General features: G+C 44.3%; 1 protein-coding gene across 1 annotated transcript in view; it reads left to right on the top strand.

Moving 5' to 3' along the window:
• The first annotated feature begins 203 nt into the window (after nt 1-203).
• Nucleotides 204-11,515, top strand: part of SLC22A3 (solute carrier family 22 member 3) — a 33,720-nt gene continuing 22,408 nt past the window's right edge. Inside the window, exons 1-3 of the mRNA XM_065731631.1 lie at nt 204-674; nt 8,600-8,703; nt 10,592-10,746. Coding sequence (XP_065587703.1) covers nt 261-674; nt 8,600-8,703; nt 10,592-10,746 — 673 coding nt within the window. The 5' untranslated portion in view covers nt 204-260. The remainder of the gene's footprint in view (nt 675-8,599; nt 8,704-10,591; nt 10,747-11,515) is intronic.

The following is an 11,515-nucleotide window of genomic DNA, read 5'->3' as shown; positions in this document are numbered from 1 at the left end:
GTGCCTTACTCACCCCTAAGGAGTTAACTGCTTTTATTACACTATCTGCTTGACATTCGGGATGAATAGGAAACGTTCGCCCCTCCTCCCCTACAATACTTTTGCGCCCTTTAAATCCTTCTGCCCCAGGCTGCCTGCAGCCTGGCACACCGCAAGTCGCTGTCAGGGTGTGCATGGGGGCACCCATGGGACATGAGCACAGTGCTGCAGCATAAGCGTGAGCCCTGCGGGCACGTCGAGAGGGCAGGCTGCCACGCACCATGCCCTCGTTTGATGAGGTGTTGAAGGAAGCCGGGGAATTTGGAAGATTTCAGAAAAGGGTCTTTTTCCTCCTTTGCCAGACAGGAATCACTTTTTCATTCCTATTTGCCAGCGTGGTTTTCCTTGGGCGAGTGCCGGATAACTATTGGTGCCGGATACCTGGGGCGGCTGATTTAAGCAAAAAATGCGGCTGGACGCTGGAAGAGGAGCAAAACTTCACAGTGCTGCCTCTGCTGCTGGTGAACGGCTCCTCCAGTGGGCGCTGCGAGAGGCTGGATGTGACCTGGGATGCGGCCGCTGGCTGTGCCAGCCCCCTCGCCCACTCCCTCGATGGCAGAGTGGGCAGCCCACCACTTGCCACCTGCCAGGATTCCTGGGTGTACCAACAGCCCCACGCCTCCATTGTCAGCGAGGTAAGGAAGGGCTCTGTCCCTGCTTCAGCGTTTCCCTCTTGGTGTGGGGTTGCAGCAGGAGGACCTAGGGATGGCTCATTTCTTTGGGTGCTGCTTTTCCTTACTGGACTGGCTTTGGTCCCACAAACAGTTCAGGATGATGAGTGAGATCGGGTGTCAGTGTCAAACTTCCAGGGGATGGTGAGCTGAGCTGGTCAGTGCATCCTCTTACTGCTCTCACACCAAGCACCCCACAGATTGCTCTGTTGCTGGAGGGACATGACATGAAAACAAAGTGATGCCCTTTTTGCTGGGGCTGCTGGTGACCAAGTTGGGCCAGCAGTGTGTGTTCTCCATGTCTCCAGCGATGAACACTGAGCTCTGCAAGTAACAGTGAAAACTGGCAGCTGGCTGTCTTCTGAAATCCAATGGGAACTAGCTGAGACTGTTGTGTGTGCTAAAGAAAAAAGGCACACATCCATGCTCAAAGCTGTCACTCTGCTTCTCTTGAAATGTCACAGAGTGCCACCAACTACCTGTTACCACTGTTGGTAAGCGCTTGTAGACATGATGACATTTGTGAAGCTGTGAAAAGCCATGTCCAGTGCTTTCCTAGGAAACCCTCTGTGCAGTCTGTAATTATGAGGTTGGTATACACAGTCTGCTCCAACTGATGAAAAATTAGAAGTGTGCTTTAGGAAGCTGAGCAGGAAATAATCAAGATGCAGTGCAAAACATGCCAGCATAGCTGCGGGCTCTGGCTCCTGCATGTCTCTCCAGCCTCGATTGTACTGGAGCCATGTCCCTCAACTGCAGAGCAGGGCACAGCAGGTGAAGCCATGAGCAGATTCAACGCAGAGAGAGGTGCCCATCCCAACCTCTCAACTTGTCACTCTTCCCACCCAGTTGAGACTGCTGCTCTCAGCTCTCAGAGTCTTCAGAGCAGATCTCTGTGCCCTGAGCACTGGCTTTTGTGTGCCTCTATCAAAATGAAGTGACAGGTGGGGAGCTGATATCCAAGTCTGGTCCTGGCTAGTGGTGGCAGGAGGGTGAACACTGCTGTGCCATGGCAGGGAGGCTGTGCTGCTGGTGTGAGGCATGCTGCCAGGGTCAGGACAAGTGGAGGTCCTGTTGTCTTCTACCTAGCAAGATGTGCTAGCCAGCCACATGGTAGCTTAAGAAAAAACTATTGGGAAATTCCTTTACTTTTTCATGTTTCTTCTTTCAGCTTTACTGTAGCATGTACATTGTGCCAATAGGGCTGTGTTCAGAGGCTGTTCATGTTTTGATTTTGCAGCTGCACTGAAACACAGCATGGCTTAGGGAAAATGAAATCAATGTTTGTGCTACCACAGTTAATGGGAGTGAAAGGTTGAATGTCCACTGGCATACTCTATGCCCAGCTGCACTTTCCTGCCTTTGTCATGGGGGACATGCCAGGGCTGTGCAGAGCAGTACGGATGAGGGGTATTTGGGGAAGAATTCCCACCACTGTGCCAAGAGAACACACAGGAAAAGACAGAAAGAAATAGCTTGTGAGTAGCAAAGGGCAGTCAGGTTGCACTAGCAGTGACACTGCAGCTCCAGGGCAGTGGTGGGAACACCTCAGTATGCAGTGCTTGGGCTCTTCACAGTTTTGCAGCATTACCCAGACAACTCAGATCCCATGAGGCTCAGTTTCTTCATGTAGTAGGGAAACCTGTGACATGCACATACTGGATCAATTGCTTTGAGATCAGCTACTAAAGGATCTCAGTTTGAGACGACTGAAGTCCCAGATTTCATTTAGTCTCCTTTTACTCATCTGAGGTGCTAACAAACAATGGCTCAGTTTAAGTAGATCTCTAATCTTCTTAACCCAATTAACACCTCCTTTTCTCATGTTTCTGCTTTTAAATGCCTCATTTTGACCACGTGTGTGCAGAAATGTTTCTGTTTCTTTCAACTATCTGAAGATTTCTAGTACCTTATGTCTGGCACCTTATGACAGCTGGGGAACAGACCAGGGCTCTTGTCCTTCCACACTTGGGGAGAGCAAAATCTATTAAGAAATCATCATAGGAACAGTGCTTAGCGAAGCCTATTTTAGAATGGCCTAGCAACAGTTGAGAGAGCAATGCTAAGGGTTTTCTTTTAAAATCTTATGTCCCTGGGTCCTGAGAGGCAGTCCACCTAGGTCAGGGTGGATTCATCCACTTGTGCTGTGGTACTTGAAGCAGAGTTGAGCAAACTAGGCCTGGGATGACTTAAAGGTTTTAAGATACCAGTGAAGGCCTCACAATGCGTGGAACTTAAGCTGAGATCTCTCTCATGTGGTGTTGTCTCTGATAGTGAGCGTGAGCAGAGGTCTGAGACAGCTACAATCTGCTCCCATTTAAGTTGGAGGGGTCTTGTGCAACTTCTTGTGAAACTGGGAGACATAACTGTGTGCATCAGTGTCATTGTTTTGGCTGGGATATTTAATTTTCTTCGTAGAGATTGGTATGATGCCGTGTTTCGGATTTCTGATAAAAATAGTGGTAATTTAGTAATAGTGGATTTACCTAACGAACTGTTTTTATTTCCATCCATGAGTTCTCATACATTTACCTTCCCAGTTCTCTCCTCCATCCCTCTTGGGGAGAGTGAACATCTCACACACTGCACCCCAACACTTGAAGAATGCTCCCCACCATCCCCTGTCTGGTGAGCATTACAGTGCATGATGAGCATCACTCCCACTACATCTAACAAGGTTCAAAACCGCTGTGGGATCTTGTAGTGGAAATGCTAAGTCACAGCTTGAAGCAGTGATGGAGCACCTGGTGGGAAGGCAGAGCCAACCCAGGGGAGCTCAGGTGCGTGCAATGTACCTGAGTAACCAGCACGGGTTTTAAAGGTTGGCAGTGGAGGTAAGGGTATCTTGCTGGAGGTTCATGCCTATTAGAGGCCTTTCAAAGGTAAGCAGTTTATTTTCTTTTCTTCTGCGGCTGTTGTATTTGTGCAAATACTCCTTTGCTGCTGCCTTGTACTTTATTTCTGTTGTTGCTGTTCTTTCCATCGTGTTATGGCTCTCACAGTCTTTGGAATTTTGGTGCAGTTTTCTTTGGATCAAAAATGGTCTGTCATTCCAAAGACTTACAGTGGAAGGCTATGTGCACAGGATGTATGGAAGTCAGTAAACCCAAATTTTCCCAGGAAACCATGCTGAGCTGTTGGCCTTTCTCACTGCTGGGATTTGGCATTACATATCTTCTTTTCAGTGAAGACGATCCAGTCCCCTGTGAAAGGGTGACTGGTAAGGGTTTGTGAAGTAGTTAAGTATTTCATTCAGGTATTTTTCTTTTCCTGAGAATGACTCTTAGAGGCATGCTTGTTAATTAGTCACACCTGTAGCTTGGATTGTTTGCCAAGGTGGATGAAAGTGTGTGGAGAATCTGGGTGCTCATCAGCAGCTCCAACAGTGCTGATGTATCTTGGGCTTATTAGCAGCTTGGGTTGGCATAAGTTCAGCACTGATTTCAACCTGTCCTGTCTGTAGCAAGTCTCTGTGATACAGATGGTGTCATTTTAGGACCTGGCAATGTTTTATATTCAAAGTGTGAGGTCTGAGGTGAACAAATGATCACCTGAATGAAGCACTGATCTAGTGTTATTGCTGTCATTGGCACAGTGGTACTTAACAGTGTCTTATCTCCAGCATCACTTACAGGTTTAATACCAAGTAGTGCAGGGATGGTGGAGAAGGGCAGATGTAAACAGAGAGAAATGCAATCACTAAATTCACTATGAAACTCTCAGCTTTTCCTGTATGAGAGGGGCTGCAGCTGTTTCTTGCAGTTGCACCAGTGGGACTGTTCTTCTGTTGGCACAGTTGAGTCGGCTGGTGCTGGGTGAGGGTTTGGGCCTTGGTTTGTCACGTCCACATGTAGGTTTTAACTGTGCTGTTGAAATTGGGCTGATGTGTCAATGTAGATCTCCTTATTGAATGAGGTATTTTACCCATCATTTGGAACTTTATTGTGACAGGTAAAGTACTTCTAAGCTTCTACACAAGTGCAATATTTTGAGGAGCTTTTAATGAAATGCTGTCATTCAAAGCAGTGCACTTCTGCCAGGGAGAGGTGTGCTGAAGTGTTTTGGGACTTGGTGCATAAAGCTTCTCAAGTACAGGGAATTACAGGTCTGCTGTTAGCCTTCACATCCAGCTGAAATGAAAAATGCTTGCCTCTGGCCAAAGCTGTGAGGAAATGAGAGGTTGCCATAAAGTATGTTTTGTGGGTCCTTAGTTCTGTATGAGCATTTATTCTGTCATCATCTCAGTTAGTTTCCACTCCTTTTATAATATTTATTCACTAATGAACTACTGAGACCCAGTGCAAGATCTCTTCCTTAACATAGAGTAATCTAGTCCATGAAGTTTGCTGCTGGTTTGGAGATCAGCAAAGTTCACCAGCAATGTTCCTTCAGTCACACTTAGGGGCTATTCTGCCCTGGGATTTCATGTTAATGTTAAAGGCTCCAGAAGCTAGGAAGGTGCCTATCAGTGGGATGTCCTTCCAAGCAGGACTGTCCATCTGCCTGTACTGCAAGGCTGTCAGAGTAGGAGGGGCTGATTTCCCCACTCTACTAAGGATACTATAGAGAGGGGGATATCCTGAAGGAGATAGCTCCTGCTGCCAGTCTCACTCTCAAATGCCCAAGGAGGGCTGGAGGCAGCCCTGCTCGCTCTGATATCTCCCACAAGTTTCTCCAGTCTATGTCCCACGCTTTGCAATAGATGAGGTGTGCTGGTGCAGCCATGGAGTGGTACTTCTGAAAGGAAACCCCAGCAGGATCCCTGTTTGCTGAGGTTTGTATGGCACTCAGCAGTGAGCTGTCACTCAACTTGTCTGCAGCTTATTTTCTACTGTGTGAGCTATAGCTCTTTTTTCCCTTAGTGGTCCCAACTGGAAAGTCTGGGGAAAAGGTGGAAAAAAAGAAAGTAAAAAAAACAGAATCGGAGAAATCAGTCAGCTGTGGTCTAGACAGAGAGCATCAGAGTTTTTGATTCTCAACATTACCAATTTTCAAAAACAAGCAGGAGGGTGGTTGGTGACATCTGAGTACCAGTTGTAGGGGTTATTTTGGTATGCTATGGAAAAAAGCCCTGTCAGTGGTTACTGACAGGGTTTGCTCTTCTACTGCTTGATGTCAACAGATATTTTCACGGAAGTGCTCCTGGTTGGCAGACTCCACGTTGTGTGAACCCTGTCTGCCTGTGCATGGGCACAGCCAATGTTGTGATGGCACAAACATCAGCCCAAACCTGCATGGGCATGTGTCTTTCTCTAAAGCAGAGAGGAGGCACTGCTCCTCTCTTTTTTGAGAAGGCTGCTAAACAGGTACATGGAGATGTTTTGGCAAGGAGGTGTCATATAGGAGGACTACTGGCATAAATAGACAGTCAGAAATCTGGGTATATAGATGCAAATGCTTTTCCAGTGATCTATAAAGGAGTAAATGTCAGGCAGAACCAAACATCTGAAGGCCAATTATATAAAAAGATCTCCAGTAGAACATGCAGTTCTCTTGTAACTGTTAAATTCTCCATTAAAGATTGTTTGCAGACAAAGAGCAAGATTTACAGGGTAATCACTTAAATACTAGCTGCTCTGTCAAGAAAACAGAAAAGATTCAAGAGTGCTTATCTGTATGGGAAGTTATCTAAATGCTTAAAAACAAATAGAGCATGGAACTAATTCAGGTGTCTTCACTAGTCTCTTCAGAAAGAATACTTATAGCTTCCTAGAAGCTTTGTCTTTTCCTATTTACAGGAATATTTAAAATAGTTGACTATATTATTAGCCAAGAGCTATAATCATCTGTTTTCTATAATCTATCTGTTTTCAACTATAATAATCTGTTTTCTAAGTCATCTGAGATTGATATTGCAATGACAGACTTTTCCAGTAAATACATTTTTCCCTGATTGCTGCTGGCACATGTTCTCCTGCCCTTTTTTTTTTTTTTAGTGACTGCTTATTCACACTGCTTGTTTATAGCAAAGAGAGATCAAATTAAATATGGGTTAAATATAAACTTTTGTAGAGTATATATCAAAAGGATATGCTTCTAGAACCAGGGCCTGGATAGGGCTCTGGCACTGCTTCATACGGTCACCTAAGGACCCACCACTGCCCTGGGCCTTGCAGGGTTATTGACTTTGGCCAAGGTAGTGGTGCTTGATGGCTAGTTTGTAGTGGGTGAGTCAGGTGTGACTCTACCCTAGCTGTGGTGCTTCTAAGCACCTTTAGAAATTTTCCTCTGTGCTTTGAAGGGTGACATAGCCTTCCCAGGATGGCAGTTCTGCAACGCATTGAGGAGTGTAGTGGGAGCACCCCGGGCAGGAGGTGACTGAAGCAGTGAGTGAAGGGGTCACCTAACCAGCATGTTGTCATCTCAGGCACAATGCTGATCTACCTGTGCCTGGTCAAGGGTGAGAGGTAGGCAGGCAGCCCCAAAGGGCAGTACTCTGGCTCTTAACTAGAAACAACTCTTGTGGGATGGGAAGAATTGCCTCTGGCAATGCCCTGATGACTGACAGCTTGCTACATTGGGGTGAGACAATCTTACTGTAAGGGGTGGGGATTTTGGTACCAAATGTCAATAAGGAGGTCATGGTTGCTTTTGGAGAGCAGCTCTGCTCAGAGCTCTGTGCGTGTCAGTAGTTATACTGCTGTGATCAGATTTGAGGTCAATAAGTTGCCTCCTCCTGGGAGAAATGGATGTCATTTAGGGAACAGCAGTAATACCAGTGCAGTTTCTAAGTGTAGAAATTTTGGGCTTGGTCTCTGAAATTAAAGGGAAATAATTTTTTTAATAGATTTTGATGTCTGTGTAAGCATAATTTCATTTTGACATTGCTTTAAAGGATTTGTTATTATAAGAATGTCTTAACTTTTTCTCATTCTGATTTTATGGGTGTTTCTGGCAGGGCAGTATTGCTCTTGCTTTGTTCCCAACTCTCCTTGTCTGTTCTGGCTTATAGGGGGAATCCTCTCTCATGACCATATTCTGAAGGAGTAATTATAGGTGTCAGAGAGCAAAAAGTTCTCTGACAATTCTGTAAAGAGCTCTTAAATCTAGTTCTGTATGAACCCCTCTCTGCTAATCTATAATCTATCAATCTGATGTTTCTTTTTGAGGTCTGAATCTGACAGGATCTGAGCCGTTTATGGGATGTTAAGTGTTCTTAACCCTCAGAGGACAGACCATTCACCCTGCAGGCTGTGAACTCAGTCAATCTGTTATTCCTGGGGACTGCTAACAGAGAAATGTGAGGACTTCTCTCTGCCTCTTGTGGAGAATGATGCATTGAGAATGATTCCACAGTCATTTTCTGGAAGAATAAAGTGGTGTGAAGGTTCATGTGTAGTCGTGTTGAGAGCTGGAGCACAGATGCAGGTTGAAGCTGACTTTCTGCTTTGAGGTCCTATGAGAGCAGTTGCTGTTTTGTATGAAAGCTCAGCTGAGCAGCAGCAATTAGCTTCAGCCAAAACACGTTGCCTATGCCTGAAATAAAGTGGGGGGTGGGCGGATGGAACTAACCTCAACTCATGGGTTGAGATGAGAATATTTACTAAGATAGAGGAAGGATAATAATCATGATGCCTACCTGTGCAACCTGATCTAAGGAGCCTGCTTCAGGAAGGGGATTGGAATTGATGATCTCTAGAAGTCCCTTCCAACCCCTACAATTCTGTGATATATATGTATGAATGTATATAACAAGTGATGCACCATCAGACCGACCAATTCTCGTGTGTAAGGCCACTGTGCTAAAAAATCCAGTTCCAGTAAACTCCTTCCTCATCCTTTCACCTTTCACCTTTCCCCTTCCTGCTTATGCAATTTCTATGCTGTTTTGCTCTGGGGGTAATGAATAATCTACCTGGGGTGTTTATGCTCCTCTCTTGTTCCTACAGTATGACCTTGTGTGTGGCCATGCCTGGATGCTGGATCTCTCACAGGCTATCCTCAACCTGGGCTTTCTGACTGGTGCCTTCACCCTTGGTTATGCAGCAGACAGGTAGTGTTAGCACTGCTGTCCTTCTGTTTGTTTAGAGATGAAATCACTTGTAGTGACCTGCAATAAGCACACATGACCACTTTGGGTAAACATGTCCAATCTGGGTTAATCAAACCATCACTTCCTTTTGGGCTGGTATCTAAAAGCAATGATACTTCCCGGTCATAGTTGGACTTAAAAGTGTCACAAGAAGAGCCTTTCTTGTGGTTTCCAATGTTTTCTGTACACATCTAGACTCAGGAAGGGCAGAAGGACACAGAATGAAAAGGATGCATTCAGAACAGCTTTCTGGACTGGTGTTTACTGGGAAATACCTAAAGGAACCATTGAGGAAAGTGGCTACTTGAAGAGGAGTGTACTTGGTAGGGTAACTGTTCATGTGCTGGACTCACATGTAGACCATCAAAATCATAGCTCTGTGTGCTAGGGCTGGATGAATGTCAAAGAAAAGATGTGGCTGACAATCAGGCTCGGGCAACAGCCCACTCTGGGGCAGTGAGCCCCCACTATTTCTACCCCGCTGAAATATCCCAGTGAAAGAAGAAGTCTGGCTTTTGCTTCGTGTTGGTAATTACTGATAGGCTTTGGCTAAGAGGACCACTGTCCACTATTAATATTATCAATTATCAAAGAAAAATAAAGACACAAATAATGTATTTTGAGGAAATATGCTCTGCCAGTGAAGTGGGCATCATGCATAAAATCAGAATTATTCAGAATGTAAACTTAGGTTAAAATTCAGTATCTATCAGACAAGTACTTTTAAGGAAAGTCTGATCTTTCCAAAGGATATAGTAGTAAAGAATATAGGAAAGAGGAAGAGATGTCATGGCAGGCACTGGCTAACTTAGGATATCCCTGCTCAGTGTTTGGCTGTGCAGTTGTAATACTTTTATGTATAAAATGAGAGAGATTGCAGTTAATTATTATAACATGTCTAAGAGTACACTTGTGTATTAATGCAACTACAACACAACTATGATTGCTATGCCTTGATGGAGGCATTGGAGGAATGTGCTGCACCTAGACATGTAGACCGACAAGTAGACTCTTTCTTCTGGACAACACTCAGAATTGACTGAAGTGAAAATAGCTTGCTACCCTGACTTTATTTTTTGTCCCATAGCAATCCTTCTCATGAAGCCTTTTGAACATAATCAACAAATGTATTCTCGCTAATCCTTTCTGGTGATATAAACAAACTATCAGTTTTCAGCTTTTTTAAAACTATAAAAATAACAACAACAAAAGATCAAAATGGAAATTCTAGTTGTGTTCCAAGAACACAATTGCTATTAAAATTGTGTTTTTCTTTCCTTTTTATTCTTCTTATAGAACTATGGCTTAACTTCAGCACTCCAATTAATAATGTCACTTTTTCATTGCTGGAAAATGATGCTCATGTATAAGCTAGGCAGATTTGAAAAACAAGAGGACTTAAACCTTAAAAAGAAAAAAACAACACTGAAAAATCAGATAAGGTAACTAAGGAAGAAATGGTTTGCTTTCACAGAGCTGGCTACAATTATGATTGAGACCAACATGTGTAAACAGAATTTCCCATCCCCCTCCATTTTTTCCCTTATTTCAACTGGATCAAAACTAAGAACTGTAAATTAGGGGCCATAATTTAGCTACAATATGATCAACTGCTTTCTAAAATAAGAGAATCTGATGAGAATATTACCAGCTCTAAAATTACGGAGGTAAAGTCATTGTTAACTACATGGAGAAAAGAGCCCCATATCCTGATGGCCACGACTGGAAAGTTTCAGGCAGCCTCCTTTTGGAACGAGGCACATCTCAAAAAGGTACCTTGAATTTATCAATTGAATGAGATGATATGCTTTATTGATTATCATGATTTTTCATTTTCTTTTTTCAACAGATATGGCAGAATCCTCATCTACTTGCTCTCCTGCCTTGGGGATGGGATATGTGGTATCATAGTGGCATTTGCGCCAAACTTTACTCTATTTTTGGTCTTCCGTTTTCTCCAAGGTATCTTTGGCAAGGGAACATGGATGACATGCTATGTGATTGGTGAGAACTGTTCTTTTTTTTTCCTGGTTCCTGAGCTTCATTAAAAAGGGGGTGACCAACAGGGAGAGGTAATTGTCCCTCTCTACTCAGCTCTTGCGTGGGCCCCATCTGGAGTACTGCATCCAGGCCTGGGGCTCCCAGCACAAGAAGGATGCAGAGCTCTTGGAATGGGTCCAGAGGAGGGCCACTAAAATGATCAGAGGGCTGGAGCACCTCTCCTATGAGGAAAGGTTGAGGGAACTCTGCTTGTTTAGCTTGGAGAAGAGAAGGCTCTGGGGAGACATCACTGTGGCCTTCCAGTACTTGAAGGGGCATATAAACAGGAGGGGGAATGAGTGTTTACATGGGTTGATAGTGATAGGACAAGGAGGAATGGTTTTAAACAAAGGGGAGATTTAGGTTAGATGTTAGGAAGTTTTTTTTCACTCAGGATGATGAAGCACTGGAACAGGTTTCCCAGACAGGCTGTGGATGCCCCATCCTTGGAGGCTTTCAAGGCCAGACTGGATGTGGCTCTGGGCAGCCTGATCTAGTGGTTGGTGACTCTGCTCATGGCATGGGGGTTGAAACTAGATGATCTTCAAGGTCCTTTTTAATCCAGGCCATTCTATGATAAGTCTAATTTTAAAATGAAATCTTATCCTACAACAATGGCAAATACTCTAACCAGCAAAATGTCTTATGAAGTTGGTATCCTTAATGTAACCAAATTTTAAAAGACTGTTTCTTTCTTCACTCTGTAATACTCAGATCAAATGTAGCTGACTTT

Source organism: Cyrtonyx montezumae, unplaced genomic scaffold, assembly GCF_038088225.1.
Source record: "Cyrtonyx montezumae isolate F1298 unplaced genomic scaffold, pur_monq_1.0 scaffold_0, whole genome shotgun sequence".
NCBI lineage: Eukaryota > Metazoa > Chordata > Aves > Galliformes > Odontophoridae > Cyrtonyx > Cyrtonyx montezumae.
Note: the sequence above shows the minus strand (reverse complement) of the source record. Positions and strands in the feature narration are given on the sequence as shown.